Source organism: Drosophila guanche, unplaced genomic scaffold (genome assembly GCF_900245975.1).
Source record: "Drosophila guanche unplaced genomic scaffold, DGUA_6, whole genome shotgun sequence".
Taxonomy (NCBI): domain Eukaryota; kingdom Metazoa; phylum Arthropoda; class Insecta; order Diptera; family Drosophilidae; genus Drosophila; species Drosophila guanche.
Genome location: NW_022995763.1, coordinates 35,685 through 60,345, shown reverse-complemented (window position 1 = coordinate 60,345; position 24,661 = coordinate 35,685). Strand labels below are relative to the sequence as shown.

Below are 24,661 nucleotides of genomic sequence, written 5' to 3'. Positions count from 1 at the left end.
CGTATGTCACGGACACATCGTTCATATTTTCCACATTTTATTCACATCAATTTGTTGCTCAGATTCGTGGCACGAACGGGAAACTCCTTCTCCTTCACTCTCTACACATTTTCCATGGCAATTACTGAACTGAACTGGCTGTATCCGTTCTATGCTCCTGCTACTGCTCCTGCTTCGGTTTTCTTTTTTCATTAACTGCTGACGAAGGATTTAGCAGGAGTCTGTCTCTGTGTCTGGGTCTGGCTCTCGTTTGGGCACACAAATTACAGCCAACGAGCCAACAAATAGACATAACTTCGGGGACCACAAATAATAATAAGGCTGCACACACGAAGCTCATACGTGTGTGTGTATTGATTGCTGCCGGAAGGACATTGCAAAACATTGCGATAAAAATCCATTTAGATGCGCAAATAAGCAAAAATCAACACGAAAATTGACTTTGATGAGCAGACGAGAGACGAGCCTGAGCCAAGGATAGGGACAAGACGCTGACAATAAGGCCCATTCCCCAGGCCAACCCCTGCCCATTTCCATTACATCAGCCATTACCTCCTCGCGTGTGTTGTAGGGGAAAAAATGTTCGCTAATTTCTTGTGTCACGCTGCGAATGCCATAAATTGCGCCACACAATTGAATGGCCTCCGGGGGAACAAAAATATATATTTAATAAAACAATTGCAGGCAGCGTGGACCGGGGGTGACACTGGGGAAGCGAAGTTTTGACAGCTGTCAAAATCTCGAGTGTGGCGCAACAGTCTGCCATGGCACTGGCCCCTGGCCCCTGGCCCCTGGCCCTTGGCCCTTGGCCCCTGGCCCGTGTGCCGCACATAATTCATTTATTGACAGTTCAAGCAATTAAATTGGGTTGTCCGACCAACCCCCAGCTGTCTCCCCAAATCATGTACGGCCCGTCATCCATTTCATTTCTGCATTCAATTTGATTACCCACAAAAATTCCTCGAAGTGGAAGTGAGCTGGGTGCAGAGGCCTAAACTCAGTCTTCCTGGCTGCTTGATCAATGTCAGAAGATATTTTGCAGGAGTCGCCAACGGCATCTACTCAGTGGCAGCAAACGGAAACATTTCGTTAAATTATTAGAATTAAAATTAAGCATAAAAGTGCCCCATGAGTATGATTTGTCCTTTGGGCATGCCTGGCTGAGGCGTTTGCTGCTCTCCTGGATGTGGCACTAAACTCATTTAAACTCGAGCACAAAGCGTTTAATCCCACTAAATGTATACAACCAGCCAAAGGCACAAAGGAAGAGTGTGGGAGCCGTGCCGGCTGCCGGTGTGTGTGGGGGGGTGCACATATCAATCAGTGTTTGTCCGCATGCAGCACTGACAGTCGTTTCCTGCCTGCCACCAACGTACGGGCAGAATTTAATCAGTTTTAATGCACTTCATCATGAACTTGATGGAGAGGGCACAGAGCAGTCTCAGTCTTAGGCTCAGTCTCAATCCCATTGTCCCAGGCAGTCCTTGGCCTGCTTCCCCGCTGCATGTGTGTGTGTGTGTGTGTGTGTGTGTGTGTGTGTGTGTTTGTGAGCCGAAAAGTAAATAATGACAACTACATGTAAAATGTATTAGCCCACGAAAGAGCACATTCACACAAGTCAATTGAATATTCACGAAAAGTCTAAAGTGAGGGCCCAAAAGTGATGCAAACCAAAAACGAAAGCGAAACAGGCACACAGCGAGGTAGAAGGGCAGGGCGTGGGAGGAGCAGGCTTCAGGGAACATTTAAATTTGCAAATATTCTGCCACTCGAGAGGAGTAACCATGGAATCAGCGAAGAGCGTCGAGCATCAGAGGGAGAGTCAGGGAAGGCAAACGCAGAAAGCAGCAAACAGCAAACAGCTGGCGAAAGTTGTGCAAATGGAAAACATATTTTAGGCGCTGCCAAATCAATCGAAAAACCGCATGAAAATCCTGCCCCTGAGCCCTGCTGCCATGTTTTGCCCTTTTGCTGCAAAGAAATCAGTTTACATAGATGGAGATACATAGGTATGTGCTGTACGTGTATGTACAGGGGCCAAATGGTTGAACAGCTCATGGGTCATGGGAATGGGTGTTGTAGGCCAAAGACAAGTTTCAATTAGGAGCAGCCGCAAAACGCACAGGGGGAAGGGGCTAGGACTTCGACATAGAGGCAGAATGAAATTGCCAATCGTTGTTGGCTGTTGATTCGTTTCCTCCTTTTCTTTGCCTCCCACCAAGCCCCCTCCATTTTACTCTACTCTCCCATGTTGGATTCAGCTGCGGCCACAGCGGGACATTCGTCCATCAGTTTGGACCTCAGCTGACTAAGCTGTGTTACCGACTGTTACTTACGCTTTGTGCTGCACTTTAAATCACCGTGAAAATTGCATTCAATTGAGGTGCAAGTGCTGCTGTCACCGCTGGCGTCGCATGCAACGCTCCTTACGCTGCTTACGTGCCTGCCGGCAAAAGCCCCAAAAGCCGATGGCACGCAAACCAAATCCCCGCCACCCCCCAACACGCCACATAAGACCCGAAACACACCCACAAAACACACCAAAAAAAATGGCAGAGGGAGAGCCATGCATGGCGGGGGCACAACAAAAAACACAAATACAAAATAAATAAATACAAATTCAAATGCGATGTATAAATAGCCAAGGGTCAACAAATGCAAACCCATTCCAGGGGAGCCAAAGAGCCAGGCAGCCAGGGTGCCAGGCTGCCATCACGAGGGCACTGACGACGACGCTGACGATGATGAGGGACATTGGTTGGTTGGTTGGTTGCTTAGCTTGGGTTGTGTTGGCATTTATTGGGATCATCGGATTGTGGGGAACGAGGCACACAGTAACAAGCGAGCGGCAGAGGCAGAACCAACACCAACACCAACACCAGATATTAATTACACGTCAACGGAGGTCAATTAAAATTTTGTGTGGCAGTTTAAATGGGTGACAAGGGGCCAGGTCAAGGCAGGGCAAGGGATACGCTGACCATAAAATGGAAGCAACCCAAGGAAAGGGCAGGCTAGAAACTGGCTAGAAGATGGCAGGGCAAAAGGATTGCTTGATTGCAGGCAATTTATTGGGTTAACTGGGAAGCGCTTAGGTTCGAATTGGGATCTGATGAGCCGTTTAAGTAAGCGACAGACTAACGAGGAATATGGATAGATCGATTATGGCTTACAGTTGAAGCAACCAACGAAATATGCACACATTTAGTTACCTTTAGTTATGCACTTCCACTTCGTGGCCTGAGCCTTTTTTCGTTAATTATTTGCCACTCGAGAGTGGGAGGGAGTGGACTCATTAATCGCGTCATTAATCTCTGCCGGCGAAGCTCTCCCACTTTTTATTTGCCGCTTTGTGCTAATCTTGTGTCCTGCTCTGTCGACGTGTTGCATTGTGGCCAAAATTTGTCATTTGTTTTGTGTGTTTAACATGCATATTGAATGCGGGTTCTGCTCCCACCCAGGGCTCCTCCTCAATCCCTCAGAGTGCCAGGGACTGCCGCTATAAAAATGAGTCTTGCAAAACACGTACAGAGGAGAGGACACACGCCTACACTCCGCCCTCTGCCCGCGAGCAGCAGGCAGCAGGCAGCAGGCAAACAGCGACAGCGACAGCAGCGAGGGAGAGGAATAGCAAAGAGAAACATGGTGTTAAATAATTAATTACAATCCATTAATTAATTAGACAACGCAACGGGGGTCATTAGGCTAAGCAGCAGCACGAAAGGGGGGCCAAAGGACACTGGGACAGGACGGCAGAAGGAAAGAGCAGCAACCGCACAACAACAACAACAACAACAACAATAAAACAAAAGGAAAAAAAGAACATTTGATACGACAGCTTGTACACATGATGCGACCATAATCAACATCCGCGTGCCTCTGTTTGCCCCTTTTTTTGTTACTTGTTTTCCCTTTTTTTGGTTGCTGTGTGAAATTCCGCTTCCTCTCATATTGTATTGCATACTGTTAGGCGTGAAATGATGCTCCCACTCCACCATACAGTTGCATAATTAATGGTCAAGTCCGAGGGCTGCCCCCGTGGGTCGCATTGATTTATGGAAGAGCCTCCTTGTAGGCACTCCATCCCCCCTTGACCATACCATTTCCGAGTTGAATTTATGGCCAAACATTCGGAATTCAGCGGCTAATGCCTCACTAGTTTGATATGAATCTCGGTGGGGGGGTGAGTAATACTCTACCACTTGTTGCCTTCAAGACGATTAACCGTCCCAGAGAGGGGCACAAAGACTGGTCTATTCAGTTTGAAAATTACAGACATTATGCCAGTTTCTTGATGCCCAATCAAATTGTATATTTATAACATATTTTCCCCCTTCGTTCTGTGTATTTTTTGTGGCACTTGCTCGCATCTGCTCTGAGCTGAAAGACACTCCAACACTCAAGACTCCACACTTTCCACTCTATTCTCTGTGGCAGCTGGTGGTTAATGTTTGCCATAAAATTCCATTCAATTTGCCTCGGCCGATGCCAGGAAGAAAACAAAATGTGAACCATGGGAAAACTTTTGTGCCTAAGAAAACAAAAGAGCAGCAAAAGAGTGCAGTAAACTTTTGTGCTTTACGGCGCAAAGTAAAAACAATTGAATTATTGGCCATGAGAATGTGCGTCACTTGACCAAACTGCATGCAACATGTCCGTTGCGCCACCCCAACTCCTTCCCAGGCACATGGCAGATGGCGGTCCCAGCAGTTCGCAGGCACAAACTTGTCCAGTCTGATAAATGGCCACCCAGGGGTGGACTGGAGGATGGAGCTGAAGCTGAAGCTTGGGGTGTGGCAGATCTGTGTGGGTGCAGCGGTATCTATGAGGTGTGCCACACCTGCAACTCGTTTTCAGTTTGCAATATTTGCAACTCGACTCCCCGCCCCGCACACTCACAAACGCACACGAAAAATATTGAGAAATATGTCCAGGCGCCTTTTCAGTTCTGTGGTTGCCTTTTTTGTCTACGAAATTGGCAACCCTAGCCCCGGCCAGCCACACGATTACTTTGATTGCTAATCAACTGCAAAATTTGTGTTTCATCCTTGGAGGTGCTCTGTGGTCCTGTGTGCTGGGTCCTGTAACAAGCATCAATTTTTGTCGGTTTTCATATGCAATTTTGCAATCAATCATCGATTTGCTGCTGCCATTCCACTTCTCTTTCTGTACCATCTACCGGAAGCAAAGGAAATGCAACCGCAACATAATTGACAGACAATTTTTTGCATCTGCGACTGTCGTCGTCGTCGTCGTCGTGGTCGCGCTTTGAGGCAACAACGGGAACGGATGAAATGCCACACATAAAGAAAATCGAATGACATTTTCAAATGTATTTCGCCATCCGATGCATCAGAGTTGCATCACTGAAAGACAGGCGCCCTTCCGGCAAGCGGGGGGAATAAGTCTTTGGCAGAACTCATCGATCAAGCTGTCATCTGTGGGAGCGAGGAGCGAGCAGCGAGCAGCGAAGAGCTGAGAGCTGAGAGATGGCGGATGCCCGCCCGGATATCGAAAAATTGTAATTCAATTCAACATTGAGTGCAAGCATAAAAACTGAATACAATTCTGATGTAAAAGGATTGAAGGGACGCTGCGGCACAACAATTACAATAATCCATGTTTGCACTTTAAAACTGTGCAAATTGGCTGAGCAAAACTTGATCCATAGCTGAATACTTTGGCACTTTTCGAGCAGCTTTTCGCCTGAAAATTGAATTGATTTCAGGCACTTTAAACAAACTCAAATGTTGATGTCATCTGCTGCTGCTGCTGCTGCTAATTCCAATTAACTGATTGGTTTTGCCATACAAATCGCCAATCACTTTCGCTGTCACACTCAGACGCTCACTCTCACTCTCACTCGCTCTGGCTCTCTCTCTCTCTCTCTGTCGCTCTTTCTCTGCCATTCGATTCGCTTATGCCATCTAATGCCCCATTGCAGGTGTTGTCCAGCCAATTCAGCGCAAGTTCAAGTCCCATTGTAAATCAATCTGTCTGTTAATAATGAACACCCCACACACCGAGCCACCCACCCATCCACCCACCACAGTCTCTATCTGTGTATATGTGTAGTTGAGCATATCTGAAACGCGCGACGGCTTAATTAAAAATTGTAAGTGGCAGTAAATTAATTATAACCACGGCCCGCAAAGTGTTTGGCTTGCAGCTGCCGACAGCGCCACACATGTGGGTGGCAGGCAGCAGCAGAGAGACTCTGACTATGTCTATGCGTGTGTGTGTGTGTGTGTGTGTGTGTGTGTGTGTGTGTGTGTGTGTGTGTGTGTGTGTGTGTGGGTAGTACTGTACTTCAAAGGGAAGCGTTTTAATCAAATTTCGAAGAGTGGCACCGCTTGCCATGTGGCAAATTGTGTCTGTGGATGAGACCAGCCTCTGAATAGTGGCAGAGACAAGTGCGGGGGAGGGAGAGGTGCAGGACTCCTCCTCCTCCTCTCATTACAATCAAATCTTCCCCCCCCCACCCCCATCCAGCACTTGATGAGATAGTCTCGAGACAAAAGTAGTCCGAGGCAGGATGTTGTGTTCACAGAGACCAGGATGTGTCCCTCAAATTGGAAGGCACACAAAAAAGGCGGCATTTGTGTGGCCTTTGGCTCCACCCTTTTGGCTGCTATTTTTGCCAAGGAATCATTTGCGTAACCTCATGCCAAGTTATCCATAAATTGATACGCCACAGTTCTCAATCAGTTCCGAAGTGGTTTACAGGTTTACAGGTGCAGCTGCAGCTGCCAGGTTACCCTTCTGAGACTGCAATTAAGTTGCAGTTTTGTCAAAGAACTTTTAATGGTTGTTCGTGGATGATTGATGCATCTGTATGGCACTTTCTAGTGGGTATTTGAAGTGGTCTTGCCACATCCACATCCTTTTGCTCCCACTAATTACAGCGAAGGATACACGGACTGGTTGAGAGGCAATTCAAGTGTCATCTTGAGCGAATTTCCCATCATTTGTGCGTTGAATTTGTTTGCTGCTTTCAGCTTAAGTCGGCACACAAATCAGGCAAATTCAAGCACACCTGTCGTCCAGTTGGTTTGTGTGTGTTTTTTTTGCTGTTTTCTTTTATTTCGGGGGCCAGCTTCCGTTTGGCAAAACTTTGAATCATTTCGTGCAGGATTCAGGTACGTTAGCCCGAGGGAGGTCTCGGGTCTCGGGTCTCGGGTCTGGTTTGCTCTGGTGTCCGGTCTGTCTGGTTTCATTTGTATCCATTGGAGCGTGACAACGATTGAAAATTTAATTTCCCGCCTATGGCTCTGCCATAGAAAAAACAAAACAAATCGCAAGGATGTCCCCAGTCCGAGGCCGTGTCCCTGCGAGTGGCAATGACAGTGCCAGCGTGAGAGGAAGGAAGTTCCGAGAGGAAGAGAGGAAGAGCAGAGCTCTGCAACCGGTTTAGAGTCGGCCAATATATTTCCGGTATATTTCAGTGGATTTTGATTTGGTTGTGGTGCCACGGCCTCCATCCCACTCAGATGCTGAGAGACTTTCAAGCTGTACTTCCTGTATCAATTTGGGCGATTTATTTATTGCCTGAACAACCGAAACAACGAGGACAAGAGCTACAGATACAGAGCAAAATCATTGCTAAAAAATATATTCTCTCTCTCTGTCTCTCCCGTAAAGGTCTCTCCAAACGGCCATTGGGTCCGCCGCATCGTAAAAGCAGTCTACCAAAGCATCAGGAGGTGAAGCGTCGCTTCCTGGAAATTTGTGATACCAATTTCTCGGAAGAGGTGAAGGCCGCCCTCAGGCTGCCCGCCTTCGACTCGTACGAATGGGGCGACGCGGATGTCATCCATCTGATGCAGACAATGTTCATCGAGCTGGGATTCATCGAGAAGTTCAGCATTCCGGCAGAGACGCTGCGCGAGTGGCTCTACGAGGTCTACAAGCACTACAACGAGGTGCCGTTTCATAATTTTCGTCACTGCTTCTGCGTGGCTCAAATGGTGAGTGTAATCAGATCCCATGTGCGCTTTGCTTTCAGTTTTTGTTTTATAAACATTTGAGATTTAACATTCCCAACATTTGCCAGCATTTTGCACATTCTTTTGGGTTTTTGTTTGCATCTGTGCGGCATGCAAGTTGCTTTCATTTCGCGAGACTCTCCCGTTGAAACTCCCTTGTTGGCCAGCCACAAAGCAAAAGATTCATGTCGCATTATATTAATAGCATACAGCACACACACATGTACACAAAAACTATTCACATCGAACAGCAAGCTTATATGGAATGTAAATGTGAATGTGAGCAAGCGTTAGCTTGCAATCGATATAATGTGGGAATATAGCCCGCTACTACTCGTAGTCATATTGCCATATCATAACGTACTACACGCACACGCACACACACACACACACACACAGACTCAGACACTCCACGTTGTATGCAATGCAAAAATAAACGAAAGCGCCAAAGGGCAATCCTTACAAGCAACCAGAAACAGAAATACAGCTACAGTTGGAGCTAGAGACACAGCATATGTGTCTATGTGTGTGCGCGGCCTATTTTTAGCTGCCAAGATAGCGCCCACGATACCAAAGAGAAAGAGAGAGAGCAAGAGAGAGAGCCAAAGACAGTGCCACAGCCAGAGGAGACCCAAAGAAGAAGACCCAGCAGTCGGTTTGGGTCTGCTGCAAAATGGCCAAAAAAAAGCAAAACATGCACAAAAAATAGAGACACAAAACAGCGATGGAAAGAGCGTTGAAGAGACGGGTAACTGCCCCTAAATCCAACAGCAGCAGCAGCAGTCCCCCACTCTGCCGACAGCACTTAGACCAGCGACCCACTTGGCTGCTCAAGGGCCAACGTAAAACAAAGCAAAAAACATGCTTTAACCCAAATTTTGGGCTGGAATCGAAAGAAAGAGAGCTTTGCCAGACAAACAACCAAATAATGCAGAAGCAAAGCAAAAGATTTGCGTCCAAAGTTTAGTCGCGCTCTGCGGAGTAAAGGGTGTCCGGCAGTGACAGTCATTTACGTGGCATTTGCTTCTGCAGCGAGTCTGGGTGCTCGCACCGCATTAAATAGTAATTCCGTGTTTTATTCTGCACTTTAATATGCGGCATAAGCTGAAGCTCAAAAGCCGAAATGATTTTACAGCACTTCATGGCTGCAATTGCAAGTGCACTTGGTCCTGGCTTCACTGTTCCTCACGAACACGTTGCTGAGGAGAAGCTAAAACAAAGACACAAATACACGGCACACACACACACACAAAAAGAAAACTTTAATACATTATTTTTGCTGGCAACAAAAGCAAAAGGGGTCAGGGATGGCAATGGGAATGGAAATGGGCGGCAAAGGACTTGCGACTCACTGCTGAAAGAGTCAAATGTGGGTAGTGGGATGGAGAGGGGTGTGGAGGGAGGTGTGCTGCAACAATGGCAAAATGAAAGTTGAAATTAACAATGTGGCACAGAGAGCAAGACCAAGAGCAAGAGCAAGAGAGACACCGAGAGACAACAGAGTCAGAGCATTAAGTATACGCACGGTTGCCCACAGCCAGAACATTTGCAGCAGCAACAGGAGCAACAGCAGCATCCAAATGACAATTGCATTATGATTCCCGTTGTTGTTTCTGCCGTTGCCGCGCCGCCGCTGCTGCTGGGAAATATGTTGCCCTGCCCGTAAACCGCATTATGTGCTAGACAAAACATGACCATGCCACACACACACACAAAACACACACACGAACAAGCAACCAACCGAAAGTCAGGGAGAACGAGCGCCCTCATTGTTGGCACGGCCATTTTGTTATTGTCTGCGACGTCAGCGTTAGCGTCATCAGTGTCCACGTCATCGCTGTGCAATAATTTTATGGCTGCAGCACAAAAATCAGTCCCTTTAGTGGATAGTGGATAAGTGGGAGAAGTGGGAGAAGAAGCCATGCAGCAAAAGTTGCAGCAAACGAACAGACGAACTTGAGAGCGAAAACATGGCAGCACTTTACGGAAAACCTACCTAAAAAGTCCACTCAAAAGAGTTTCAATTGAGGCCACACAACACAAGATGAGTGCGTGAGGCAACGCTGGGCATATTTACACTTTTCAAATCAAACAAAAGGCCCATGGGCTCTTGGGCTCTTTCGCCAGAAATGCTCCCAATAAATGATGTAAAATCCAGCAAGGAATGAATGGATATGGAAGAGATATATTTATTATATTATTTAGCAATTTATTTCGAACTTCAAAGTATGAAAATCACTCTGCCAAAGTAAGATAAATATTTTATAATCTATACATCAAACATGGTTCGAATTGGTAAAACTGAAAGGCACTTTCAAGGCGTGTTTGCCGCATTTAATTGATCTTCTTTTGGGTAATAGCTCTGCCCTTATGTTTCCTGTAACACTCAGATTGAAGGCACAAAAATCCCCCTTTTTGGGCAACATTTTAGTTGAAGTTCTTTACCTGTGCTCTGTGTCCTGAGTGCCAGCAGTCACCAGCTCTAATTGCAGCAATTAAATGCCACAACTCTCAGGGCTACAGCTTGCGACTCTTGGCTAGTTCCCATTCATAGTTCTGATTGACTTAATCGGCCAGCAGTTGCTTGCAATGACACAAGAAAATAAAAACCAAAAATAACAAGAACCAGAGACATGCCATCGAAATGCAGTTGCATTTCATTTCGTCGTAAGTGTAGCCCATAAAATGCTATTAAGAAATTCCAATGAAAAGTCCAACCAACCAGCCAAACCCCAATATATGTGTCACAATATATAAGAACATGTCTGTGTGCCTGGAATATTACACATTTTTGTGGGGTAAAAAAATGAAAGTCATCCATTTAGCAGATTCCTTTTTGGAAATGGAATGGAATATGCTGCCCGCCCGCCTGCCATAAATCGATTGTAAAATGCTTGCACCACCTGCCAGTTCTCCCGCTCACTTTTTTTGCTGTCTTTCCCCGCATGTCCCACACGGAATTGGGGCCAAATATCCGCCATCCATATGCGTTGGTGCGTATTTTACAATTCAATGGGCGTCCATTTGCATAGGCGGCGGTGGGTCATCTCTCTATATACATGTCTCTGAGTGTATGTGTATTCTGGATTGCGTTGTGTGTGTGTGTGTGTGTGTGTGAAAAGTCAGAGGAGAGAGGTGCAGCTCTCACAGGACATGACAGTCAAGCCGTTAAGCGTTTTTTTTTGTTTGCTTCTGTTCTTTTTTGTTTTTTTTTGTTTTTTGTTGCCACAAAAACAGACGAACAAAAACAGAGCATTAAGGCCAAGAACCGTAAATTTAAATTATTGAACAGATACACCGGATACACTCATGGAACTGCTGTGGTGGGGCGGGGCAGGAGGAGGGGTGTGACCAAACACTTTGACTAATTTCCATTGGCTGCACTTTTCCATCCAACGCTGCCGTTGATTTCCTTGGAGTATTTTTGTCCGCTGCAAACTTTCCCAACGAGCAGAAAATGCATCGCTCACCAGGGGGAATTCGGTTGGGAGGTTTGAGTGGGTGGCTGGGTGGCTGGGTGGTTGACTGTGCGTTGGTGCGTGGCTGGAATGGATGGGGCTGGTTCTCGTTCGTTGGCTCTGTCGATGGGCCTGGCTGGCTGGCTGCTTGTCTGTTTTGTTGACAATGAATTTAGATAAACTTGCGAAATTCGAAACGCAAACAGCATTTGCATTTGCATAAATTTCTAGCACCCAACAGCCAGCCCACAACCATCACCCAGCCATCTCCCCCTGCCCATTCGCCCTTAATGCCAAAGTAAACGCAACGGCGGCAAAAGTTTTGCAACAACTTTGACGACTAAACCCCCCAAAGGAACCCCCAAAGAAGACCCTTCCCTGCATTCCCCGCCCTTTGAAGCAGTGCAAGTTTGGGGCGCAGCAAAGCGCAAAGCAAACTTTGCGCTGCTTTTGTATTTTCGAAGGAGCTTCAATGGAACGCTGTTGAAATTCCTTAAGGGCTCGCACTCTATAGCCGGCAAAGTCATCTTCATTTGCAGCAAACGATTGTGCTGCCGCAGACACAGACAAACACTTGCAGCCTGCCAAGCCACACTGTCGCCTGGCTGCCTGGCTGCCTGGCTGCCTGCATTGCTTGCCCACTGGCTGCTGCACAGCGGATGGCTGCCCTTCTGCCGGTAATTGCAAAGGTTTCGCACCAGACAAATTAACTTCGCCTCGTGGCTGAAGGCGAGGCGCGACAACAGCAGACGATAGAATCCGATACAGGCAGAGTCCTCCAGGGGAGGCCACAGTGCAGCGTGGGGCAAATTAAAGTAGCAACTGCTCGATGGCAAAAGGTTTCAATGTTAAACGGGCAAGCGTTAATTGCTGGCTTGAGGATAAATGAAGAGATACTTGAGGCAGACACTAGCTATGATTGGATGATGACTGCTTGATTATTATTTGTATATTCTCTCCAACAAAAACATTCCATTGCAGATGTACGCCATTACACGCCAAGCGAATCTGCTGAGCCGCTTGGGCGATCTCGAGTGTCTCATACTGCTGGTGTCCTGCATTTGCCACGACCTCGATCATCCTGGCTACAACAACATCTATCAGATCAATGCCCGCACAGAGCTGGCACTCAGGTGAGTACAGCCAATGCACAAAGCCCGATCCCGATCCCGATCCCAATCCAAGCTAATTGCCATCCCCCCATGCAGATATAACGACATCTCACCGCTGGAGAATCACCACTGTTCGATAGCATTCCGTTTGCTGGAGCATCCCGAGTGCAACATCTTCAAGAACTTCAGCCGCGACACCTTCAAGTGAGTGCAGTTCCCCACTTTGCCTTTAAAGTGTGTTAAAGTTTTCTTTGAGGATTTAGGGGCTCATGCGAGTGGCGGTGGACGGTGGGTGTCCGTGGTGCAATTAATTGCCAACTTGGCTGCGGCCACTTTATGCACGTCACGTACCAAATGGCATTGCATTAAACGGGGCTTGCCCCGATTGCCGTGGTAATTAACAGTTGCACACAGCACACAGCTGTTCAGCTGCACACCGTGCAACACCTATGGCTGCCCCATGCCCCCAGGCGACAGTCCTTTCACGCCCATTGTCCTTCTCTTTGCCGGCTGTCTGCAATCCATGCCAAGGCACGACTGTGAAACGTATCGATTTGGTACTTACAGCAACAACAAAAAGAATTAACTATAAAATAAAATGAAAATAAGTAGCTGCAGGATGTCCTTGTTGGTGTTGGTTGCACGTTGTGGGGCTGCAAATGAAGATTAAGTTGTAATTGGCCGGGACAGGACATAATCCGGGCGCTCAGCTTGCCTATAACTTCATTTTGGCCCCTCGGCCAGTCGAGGGCCATTGCGTTGTCCGACACAGTCCGACAATACATAATGGCAGGGTATGAAAATCAGATGTTTTCCATTGGATTGATGTTGGAGTGCATTGTGGCTGCATTGCGGGATAATTCATAGAAAAGTTAAGCGCCACTAAGAAGTAGACATTTAATTGGTGTTGCCAAAAGAGTAGGAGAAATTAAATGAAATTATTAGCAAGGAATAGGTGGGAAGACGAGTGCTAGAAACAGGCCAAAGATTTGCTGTTAATACACAAATATTCCAACATCCTTTCAATTCGCTAATTTTATGCACAAATATTCCATTTAACCTAACAAAATCAACTTAATTTAAATACCAATTTATCGATTAACTAATGAACAGTTTGAGTCTTAAGCAGGCTCAGAAAGGGTGAAGGCAGAGAGGGAAAGTTATGCCAACAAAGTTTTGTGCTTTGCCGCAGATTATCCGTTAATATAATAAGGCTATGCGTTGGCTTAGCGAAGCATTTTCAGTGCTCAACCGCCTCACGCCTTCCCCTGCCTGCCTGCCTGCCTGCCTGCCTGCCTGCCTGCCTGCCTGACCCTGCGCACTTTTAGCACTCCGCTTGCCCTGGTTTGTCCCGCTTGCCATAAAGCAATCCAAGAAGCGAATTCCCTTTGCCAGGGTATTCCACGCTTCGGTACACTGTCACAACGTTCGTTGTTTGACGTTTTTTCCCCCTTTTTATTTGTTCTGCTGCGGGTTTTCTCGCAATTTCATTTATTTGCATTTTTCTTACTTGTTTTTTTTTTTCACTTTTTGTTTTGTTGCATTCGTTGCATGCATTTTATATTGGAAAATATTCCACGAACACTAATTAAGTGGATTAGCCGGTGAAATGCTTTCATCTCCTACTTTCCCTACTGCCTGCGTCGACTTTGACGGCTGGCAGAGAAGAGTGGTAAAGCGGCTGCCCGCTGCCACATCATCATCATCATCATCATCATCATCAGCAGAGTAAAGAGGAGAAAAAAGAGGACGAGCAGCATCATCAGGCCACAGCGCAATCAGCACGGAAAAGGATATGTACCCTTAGCAGCAGACTTGCTCTCTCTCTCTCTCTCTCTCTCTCTATCTTATTCTCTCTACACCCGCTACATACTGCTTGCCAAACTGACAGTCTACTGCTTGCTGGAAGGCAGTTTTGCCGGCAAGTTTGCGTGCATAAACCATTGCATACTTTGGGGAGTTTTTGATGGCAAAACTTGTCGCAGAACATATCGTCCACATATGGACTCTACATATATACTATGTGTATATGCATGTTCGACTGGCAGATGCTGCCGCTGTTGCCCTTCCCTTTGTCAACAATTTGCTGTCAGTTGTCATTGCGATTATTATTAGGCAGAGCATTAGATGGCACGAATGTGCATGAATGTGCCACTCCTCCACCTCCTTTTAGTCACTTTTGTGACTGAAGTTTTCTTGAGTATTGCTGTCACTGCCATTGCCAAGCAAACAACTAAAACATTTGATTACATTTCACTTGGCATTCCGGCATACGGCACTTGGCACTTGGCACTTGACAATTTCTTGAATGGCAAATGCATTCATTCATTACCTGATTAGCAGCAAGAGTGCAAGGATTCTGTCACTCAACATTTCGATCAATTATGTTTTGAGTTTCGAAGAACGATAAAAGATAGGAAGGCATTTTAGTACTTGTAAATACACCTCAACCATGGGCGTACAGTCACACATTTATTTATTGAAAAAGTCACCCGTCGGTGATGCCCTTTGAGCGCCTCCTCACCAAATGCGACACTTGTCTGGGGGACTCATCTGACTGCCGGCCTTGCACTGGAATATCTCGAGGAACTCGGGAAAGTTGCCCAGCACATTGTTGACGCGCTCCGAGTGCGCCGCATGCTGCCCGGCACCAGCACCCCTCGAGGACGGGGCACTGCCGCACCAGTTCTGGGCAAAGGCCACAAAGAAGGTCTTCAGGCCGCGGGGATCGGTGACACCGCGGTGCGTGCGCTGGTGGCGGTAGGCCTCAAAGGCCAGACGCAGTCCCTCGCTGTCCGCAATGTTCTCGTTGATGGTGAGGGTGGCGTTGCTGTAGCGGGAGCCCAGGTAGCAGGCGGCGCGCAGCCCGAACCGTATGATGGCCCGCGGTGGCCACTGGCCGTTGCTCAGCTGTCCGCTGGCATCGTAGTTGATGCCATCATAGTCCAGGGCGTGCACCATCTCGTGGCCCAGGATGGAGCCCATGCTGCCGGACAATCGTGCCGTCTGATCCATCGCATTGATCCATCTGCAGCGCTCCAGCGACGGGGCGGTGAGCAGCCCCAGTGGCAGCACAACGGCGTTCTGCTTCAGCCGATAGTAGGCGTTGACGGAGAGCGGGTTCAGGCTGTTGCGATCCGCAGGCTGGGCGCCATCGCAGCTCTTCTCCTGGCAGTCCACCACCAGCCGAAACTCGGCCAGAGCTCGACTCTGGGACAACTGCAGCAGGTTCTCGTCATAGTTGCCGCTCAGCGGCTGGGCGCCGGCGCCGGGAGCCTCCGCCTCTATTTGGGGCAGGATCAGGCGCATGTTGCGCAGCTTCTGTATGGCCAGCGTCTGGGTGCTGGGGTCCGCCTCGAACACGTCCGTCTCGTTCAGCTGGCGCTCAAACTGCGCCTGGAGGCGGCTGAACAGCCGCTGGGCGCGCACCACCTGCCCCTCGTACGCTGCGGGATCCTCCCCGAGCGAGAGGCGGACCAGCAGCTGCGAGAGCTGGCGGGGCATCAGAATGCTGAGCCGCTCGAGGCAGTGGCGCTGCCGCACCTTCAGCGGATCCTCGTCGTACTGGTGCAGCTCAACGTGGGCGGGCAGCTTGAGCAGCAGCCAGGTGGAGAGCACCAGGGGATCCACGCTGTGTGGGCGCTGCAGCAGGCGCTGCAGGCGGCTCAGGTACTCCAGATCGGCCACCACCAGCAGCTTCTCGGTGGCGCCTGAGGGAAGACCCTGCAGCAGGAGATCGAAGTAGCGCCGCAGCTGCAGCTGTGGCAGCTGCTGCTCCAGCTGGCCGAGCGACTGGGGCTCGCGCAGCACCAGCGTCTGCTCCACGTCCAGGGGCAGCAGCTGCCGCAGACTCTGCTCGAAGTCCACCAGCTGCGCGGCCAGGGCGGAGGCGCGGCGCACCCGCAGCCCCAGCTCCAGCAGCAGGCTCTTGAGATAGCGCTGGTAGAGGAACTCCGAGATGGGGCTGGAGCCGAGCATCTCGAAGGAGGGGGGCAGCAGGTAGAATATGCTCTGGTCTGCCGCCTGCCAGTTGGGCTGCACCTTCAGCCGCCACAAGCCCTGCGCGCCGAAGCGACGCAGCCCCGCCGAGGCCGCCACCCAGTCGAAGGTGGCAGAGTCGTTGCTGAGCAGCGGCCAGTAGGTCCTGCGCTCCAAGGCCTCCGTGTAGACACGCACACTCTGCTGCCCGGACATGCAGTTGCCGTAGAAGGTAGCCAGCTGATCCGGCTCCGCACTCGACGACACCTGGCTGAAGTGCCGCACCAGGCGCTGCTTGTGCACCGCCGCCCACTGGCTGCGCATGTCGTGGGCCCCAAAGGCGCGCTGCGAGCTGTTCGGGTGCCAGTTGCCGCACGCGTACTCGTGAAAGTTCTCGCAGGCCGACTCCGTGGTATCCATGTCATCCTTCATCTGCTGCTGGCAGTCCGCGTCCGCGTCCGCATCCGAGTCCATCTCCAGCAGCAACACCTCATGCTCCTCCTTGCCGAGGGCAGAGTGCCAGTGCAGCCCCAGCAGGAGCAGCAATCCTCCCAGCAGCCACGTCCCTGTGCAATTGCTCCGCGGCAGCTTCAGCTTCAGCTTCATCTTCATCTTCACTTGCGTTGAGCTTCAGCGGCTTATGAGTACTGCCGCTGCCTGCTGCCTGCTGCTCGCTCGCTCGCTCCTCCCCTGCAACCGGCGCGTCAGCGATAACGCTGCCTGATAACGTTGCCCTGACATTCGCCTTCTGGGCAATGCCATAACAGCGAGGGCCGCTCGATCAGTTCCTGCGATTTTTCTTTAATCATTTCAAAGCACTTCCGATCCACAGCCACACATTCCCTGCACCAAATGGAGCCGGCCATTGATGGGTTACGCAAAGAGATACCCCGATGCTGCCCTCTCCGTCGCGCACTCACTGGCGGCGCGAATAATGACTACCGACAGGCCCACGTGTAATCAATTAATCATCTCACCCACTGTGGCCATCTCCCCCCCTCACACGACCAAGTTCCAAATTAACGGAACATCTCAGACGCTTTTCGTCGCCCTTCAACAGCGACACGCACACATGTAGAGGTGTGATTGAGAGCAAAGCTCAGTGCGATTAGGTTTGTTTTTAGCTAGAAAGAGAGAGAGCGAGAGAGTCTCACTACACTTTGCGACGAGGGAAGCACGACCCGAAAACGGTGGGGCGGGAGAGAGTGTGGGGAGTGTTGGCTTGGGTTCTGTTTTTGTATACCCCTTTGGCAAGGTGGCAAATCTTTGGAAGCATTTCATCATATTTAGGCTACATAGTCAGTGCATCATTTCAACACTTATGGAGCTCTTACATGCATTTATGTACACACATACATACATGCTATGTATGTACATATTTGTTTACATATTTATTAAGGTGCAGCGGAAATTGCGTCTTGGAATTGTTGCACTTTTTCAGTTAACACTTAATGTATTACAATTACAAACAAAAAAAGGAACAGTTGAATTAAGATTTAAAGAAATAAATCAAATATATGGGGACATTGATTACATATCTACCGACAGTTGCTGGTGGCCCCAAGTAAATCAAAGCGCTAAGATGAACCTTGTAGAGAGTGATATGTGTTTGATTACCCTACTTGCATTACTTATCGTTGAATGCCCATTCAAGAAAGTTCTGTTTTGGTTACACGAAAAGCCACAACAACAGAACAAATTCAATCAAAATTCGGCAGAAAAACCGCCGAAGCGGGCAGGGTAGGGCGGGGGCGCTGCTGCTGTATGGGGTGGATGGGTGGAAAAGAAAGAGTAAAACTTAAAACCAGCTGCTGCAGAGCCCAAGCCAAAAATAAATCATCAAAGCAAGTGGAGACTGGAGACTGGAGCTCAGAGATGGAGCTGGCACTCGACGCCCGACGACCGACGCTTTTCGTGCAATTATTTAGTCATAATTAGCGCATAATAGTTGCCGTTTTTTGGCCAACGCTCAACTTTTGCTCATTTCTCATTTTGCCCCACACTTTTCCCCCTTTTCCACAATTCATCATCATCATCATCATCATCAGCACCAGGGTTAGGCGGAAGGGAGGGGGCATACATACATGAGTAGATAGAGCAAACCAGAGATGAATAATCACTGCATTAGATGCTCCAATAGCTGTTCCATGATTTCAGTCAGAGACCGCTAAACATGCCACACAATCCAGTGTCAATTTTGCTTTGTCTACAGATACGATAATGCCAGAACCATCTACTAATTCCTGTACCCAGCCAAGCCGCAGTCTCTCCATTCAAGCAGTGCAGTAAAATCCCCGACATTGCCAATCAATGGATGGCATGGCATGGCATGGCAATTTACAATTTGCTTTGTTATCCCTTAAATCCCAATTTGAAGTGCAGACATGGAGCACACCAACCCACCCACCATTTAATGGTGGCTGCAGCAGGTATTAATTAACTGAACGCCATTACTAGGCGCCACAGTTGTGTCAGTCGGAGCATGCCAGGAATATGCCAAAATCCAGAATGTCTGCACGGTGGTGTACGGTGGGTGTAGGTGCGGCTGTGGCTTTGGCTGTGGCTGTGGCTGTGGGTGCGGTGACCCACTGCAATGGGAAATGGTATTTGGAATTTGACTCGGATTTCCGAATGGAAATTCCGAATTGTTCTCGGTGACATTTGTAGCTTATTGGAACCCAATTAAAATGCATTGCTCCACGAGAGGTTTCCTTCTGCTTTCCACTTATTTGATGCATTCCTTACACTGTTGCCAGTCTTTCAAAGGGAAGTCCTTTATGCACATCACAACACACATTTTCCAAACACATTTTAGCGAGCGAAATGCCAGACAATCTTTACTTATTGATGTGCACGCAATTTTCTAATCAATTTCAAGCGAAATTCTATCAGCGAAATAATACAAATAAAAATAAATATTTGCCAATGTGACAGACGTTCTATTTGCACTTTTAATGCGGCAGTTGCAAGGCGCTTACCTTGAATGGCAGTCGAGGACTGAGATGGGGATGGGGAAGGAGAAGTAGTCGAAGGTGAAAATGGAGATGGAGATGGAGATGGAGCTGGTGCTGGTGCTGCCACGTCAATGCCAATGCAGCGTGTCACGAGAAATCCAATTTTGCAAACATTTCAGTTGCGTTTGCTTCACTCGATACCCTGGGAAAAGTGCACAAAAGGGACTGACTTATATCTGACTTGTATAACACATAGACAGCCACAGGAACGATGGGCATTACTGACGATTGGCTTTGCCTCAACTTCGAACTTCAAACTTCAAACTTCAAATACAACGAAATGCAATTTGATATTTTACGCGCTGCATTTGGTCCGTCAGCTCCATTCTTGCGCCATTTTGATTGGCCTTTTCTTGTGGGAAAACACTCCATTGCCTTTTCCGCCGGTAAACACTTTTATTGGCAACACGAGACTTTGGTGTTTTTGTCGTGTCAAAACTTCAAGAAGCTTGGCAAAGCAGCTGGGGATTTAGCTGAAGGATTTCGAAAGTGAAAGGAGCCATTAAAACGCTGCTCCTCATGGATGATGTGCTCTCTTTTAAATGCGTTTCCCAATTCCAACTCCAACTCCAACTCAAACTCCAATTCCAATTCCATTTACAGCACCATACGTGAGGGCATTATACGCTGCATTCTGGCCACCGACATGGCCCGCCACAATGAGATCCTCACACAGTTCATGGAGATAACGCCCATCTTTGACTACAGCAATCGGGCCCACATCAATCTGGTAAGCACTCGGACTGCACTCGGCGTCTCCATACAGCTGCTAATCGGATGGGAAATCCCTCCTTCTCTTGGCTTAGCTCTGCATGATCCTCATCAAGGTGGCGGACATTTCGAATGAGGCGCGGCCCATGGATGTGGCCGAGCCGTGGCTGGATCGGCTGCTGCAGGAGTTCTTTGCCCAGAGTGCTGCCGAGAAGTCGGAGGGCTTGCCAGTGACGCCCTTCATGGACCCGGACAAGGTGAGCAAGCCGGGCTCCCAGGTGCGCTTCATTGGACTGGTGCTGCTGCCACTGTTCGAGGCGCTCGGCGAGCTGGTGCCAGAGCTCACGGAGCTCATCATTATACCAGTGCGCATTGCTCTGGAGTATTACAGGTGAGTCTTTGGCCCCATCCCAGTCTCAAGTAACTCCCAGTAACTCCATGTGTAGACGCCTGAATGATGCCCAGACCAAGACGCGCAAATCCGTGGCCGACAGCAACACTTCGGACAGCAACAGCGGCACCATGGACTCGAATGCGGCCATGGTGAGCACTCCGGGCGCCACGGGCGACAAGATGATCATGGACAAGGGCCAAGGCAATGCCCAAGGCGGCGGAGGGGGCGGTGCCACTGGTAGCGTTTCCCCCCAAATGCCACGCTCCGGCTCTGGCATTAGCGTCAAGTCGCGACGCAGCATCCCATCTCAAAAGTCCGCCTCACGCACCTCCGTGGACGAGCCGGGGGGCATGGCAGCAGAGCTGCACGATCTGCCCGAGGGCAGCGAGAGCGGCGACTCGGAGACGGCCACCGAAGTGGATGTAAGTGTCAGCCTATTCCATCTCACATTCCCCACTCTTCTGACACTCCCCTTTGTCGCCAGGTTGCGGAGAAGACATCCAAGTTCAAGGTGGACACGGAGGGCAGCAGCAACCGGAGCAAGTCCTCGCACTCGAACTCACGAAAATCGTCGCGCGAGAAGCGCCCCTCGATGATCGGTGAGCTGTGCAGCAGCGGCGGTGGCCAGCGCATTCGCAACTCCTACGGCAACATCCACGGCTACCACAGCAACCGCTGCCACTTTGGCAACAACCGAGCCGTCAGCCTCGACCAGTACAACAGCGGCCACAGCCGTCGCCTGTCCGACGGCCTGCCCCAGGTGATCTCCGACAGCAATGTGTTCTACGGACGCCACCATCAACGCAGCGCGGCCAGCGCCACAGAGTCACAGAGCGGACAGAGTGGACAGCGTGGCCAAGAGGACACCAATGCCAATACGAGTGCTGTAGCTGGAGCAGGAGCAGGAGCAGGCAGAGCTGGCAACAATATTCAGCTGAATGAGCTGCTGGCCCGCACCGAGGCGGACTCCGATGCGGATGGGGAGATCAGTGCCGCAGAGATAATGGGGCCAGCGGCCGTGGCCACGGCGAGTGTCCCCCTATTGGCGGATGTGGCAGCGAGCGCCTCCTCCAACGGCAATGTCTCACCCACCGGTTGCCAGCAGCTGGAGCAGATCGGGCTGGCCAGCAACGGCGGCACCAGCAGTCGGGCACCGGCCAGTTCCAGTGCCAGCAGCCAGGCCGGAGTCGCCGCTGTGTCCGGTGTTGTCGCAGTTGGAGGTGCCGGTGGCAGTGGCTCCGGTGGCTCCGGTGGCTCCGGTTCGTGGAAGTCGCGGCTGCGCCAGTTCTCGGACTACTTCAGCTTCAGCTTTGACAAGGGTGGCAACAAGCGGTTTGGCAGCACTCGCAGCAGTCCCTGCCATGGCAGGGCCAACAACAATGGAGACGCAGCCGGGCCCGGTGCCGGCGCCGGACCTAGTGCCGGAGACAGCAGCAGCGCCCTGGATGTGGCCGGAGGAGGAGGGGCAGGTCCTGTTAAGCCGCAGTCCATATGCTGCACCATTTCGAATAGCCAGCAATCGTCATCGGGCAGAGCTGGAGCTGCAGCTTCAGCCTCAGTCTCAGCTGGTGGCATGATTCACCGTCATCGGGCATACAGCCTGGATGTGCCCTGCAGCCGCGGCCCGGACATGACACGCCACTCATCCAACGACAGCAGCCGCCACTCCTCACGCCACGACGACAGCAACAACACGCTGCACAGCGGAGCTGCAGGTGGAGCTGCAGGTGGAGCTGGAGCTGGAGGCGAGGTGCCCGGCATACGCATTGCATCCGTTGATGGTGTCGTGGTCATTCCGCCCAGCCTCAGCGTGGAGCTTGAACTTGGTATGGCTGGCCTGGCCGCCTCCTCGGAGGTGGCGCCAAAGATTTGACAACAGGGGAGCAGCCATGACTCCAGCAACGAGAGGACGGCCACCGACATCGACATCTCGCTGTCCCATCAGCCGGGGCCCATTGTGGCCCTGCAACCGCCGGAGGACATCGATGACGAGGACGAGGATGCGGATGCGGATGCGGATGCAGAGCAACAGCTGCAGCCGGATGCCGCCAGTAACTGCGAGGTCTCCGCCATATCCATGACGGTATGGTCGGCCATCGGGCAGCGGCTGAATGCACTCGTCTGCCATTGCTGCGAGCGCAAGTTGCCAGAGCCAGAGAATGTCTAAATGAGCATGGAGCAGCCACCCCCCTTGCCCCACCACCCGTGGCAGCAGCAGCAGCAGCAGGTTGGAGTCAGTCCTTAGCCCAACTATTAGTTTAAGTCGCTAGACGATTCATTTTTCCCCACTCCTGTCCTGTTGTTTATTTTTTTTTTGGTTTACCTTTTAAGTATTTTTTTATTTATGTATACCCTAAGCCATGCACACACACACACACTAACACAAATATATACTGCATATGTGTATAACAGATCCCAAAGGATGTGTGAACCATCCCTGGCATTCCTTGCATCATCCGCAGCTGGCGACCCATAAATATATCTACCAAATAATGGCTACATATCACGATGGATCCCCACCAATGAGTCCCGACCAATTCTAAGCCCGCCCAAGTGCAAGCAACTACGCTCTGATTTCGGCTTCTTCCACTGCAAAAGGAATCAAATTTCAAAAAGTAAAATCAACTTCCAGGGAATGTCCTCGCGGGGGTTGCAGTTTTCAAATTGGTTTCCCCGCAGCTTTCGCTCGATGTGCGTCAATCGGGCATCAAGCTTCGAGCATTGAGCATTGCATACTGTCTTTGGTGTCTGTCTTTCCATTGCGAGGACTCTAAGCCAGTCATTTCCTGTGCACTTTGCCGGCACAGCTCGATGCTAGGTTCCCCCCCCCCCCCCCCCCCCCCCCCTGGATCAAGGAACTTTAGCTGGTGGCTGTTGCTGTGTCTGTGGATAGACGAACGTGGATGGTGTGGCCTCCCAACGGCACCCGAGGCGCACTGATTGGCAGACATCAGCTCAGAGTTGGACCCACAGAACAAAAACCAGCAGACAAACCCCACAGCCGAGACCCACAACCAGCTGCAATCTCGTTGTCATGCCAAATTCACGACTAATTACGCAAAACAAATTTTCTGCCATTGCAAATGCATTGGACAGGAGCTATGCACTCCCATTCGGAGTCTGGCCATGGCTCTGAGTCCTGTGTGCCAGGGTGCCAGGGTGCCAGGGTCCACGAGTGCCTAATTCCATTTGGCAGTGGCGCGCGGTTCGATGTTGCCTTTTTCCAACCCTATTTTTGGTTTGTTTTTTGTTTCCAAATCCTATTTCTAGTCCCCGAGTCTCCAGCCCACCTAAGCCCTGCACAGCTGCAGGAAATTCATCAAGTTGCCGGGCTGGATGGCCGCAGGAGTGACTTTCATGGTGATGCAATTGGATTTTTACAGCTGCCGAATCTGTTTTCGGTGTTGCTGCTGATGTGCCGCTGACAGCAGCACTCAATTAGTGGGTGGGTGGGATAGTGAATAGCAGCAGCAGTCGGAGGATACTCGTGCAATGTGTGTGATTACATTGAAATTTTCACGATTTTGATTATTCACTGCAATTCCGTTGCAATTTGCAGTTGCTGTTGCGGGGGGGGGGGGATTGGGGACTGGTTACAGACGAATATCAATTGGCGAATCTGCTCGGAACGAGTGTAACAAAACTCTAACCACATATCCAGCGAATGGGGGGCATTGGAGAGGTCCTGCAGGACCTGCATGTCACGAAAACCAAAGTTAATTATTGTCTATGTACATTTCTGTATGTAATTTAGTTAAATATATAGCTCTGCACACACCCACACACACTCACACTCACACACGGACACACAACAGCACGCATTAGATGCGGAGAGCATCCGGCTCTGTGTGCTCTGTGAAATGATAAAAAGTGTTGCCTACTTTGCAGGGCAATAAGCGGCATTCTAGCAGCATTTGCCGTAGGAATGCTTTTTGAGTCAATTGATTCAATAAACCACAAAGACAGCATCGATACTTTTTGAATAATCAAATTATGGAATATATACAAG

The 24,661-nt window shown here is 49.8% G+C and overlaps 2 protein-coding genes across 2 annotated transcripts in view; one reads left to right on the top strand and one right to left on the bottom strand.

The window, feature by feature from the left end:
- The window catches only part of LOC117591046 (high affinity cGMP-specific 3',5'-cyclic phosphodiesterase 9A), a 35,959-nt gene extending 12,901 nt beyond the window's left edge, over positions 1–23,058 (top strand). The window contains exons 2-8 of the mRNA XM_034284142.1: positions 7,642–7,967; positions 12,425–12,576; positions 12,652–12,759; positions 20,151–20,277; positions 20,354–20,649; positions 20,705–21,074; positions 21,137–23,058. Of these exons, the coding sequence (XP_034140033.1) occupies positions 7,642–7,967; positions 12,425–12,576; positions 12,652–12,759; positions 20,151–20,277; positions 20,354–20,649; positions 20,705–21,074; positions 21,137–22,525 (2,768 nt within the window). The 3' untranslated portion in view covers positions 22,526–23,058. The remainder of the gene's footprint in view (positions 1–7,641; positions 7,968–12,424; positions 12,577–12,651; positions 12,760–20,150; positions 20,278–20,353; positions 20,650–20,704; positions 21,075–21,136) is intronic.
- LOC117591047 (neprilysin-11) lies at positions 14,986–17,182 on the bottom strand. Its single transcript, XM_034284143.1, has one exon. The coding sequence runs from the start codon at positions 17,143–17,145 to the stop codon at positions 15,076–15,078; it is 2,070 nt and encodes a 689-aa protein (XP_034140034.1). The 5' UTR covers positions 17,146–17,182; the 3' UTR covers positions 14,986–15,075.
- Positions 23,059–24,661: the final 1,603 nt, after the last annotated feature.

Excerpts from the sequence above, each read along its gene's own strand:
- LOC117591047 (XM_034284143.1), bottom strand. The coding sequence starts at position 17,145 with ATGAAGATGAAGCTGAAGCTGAAGCTGCCGCGGAGCAATTGCACAGGG.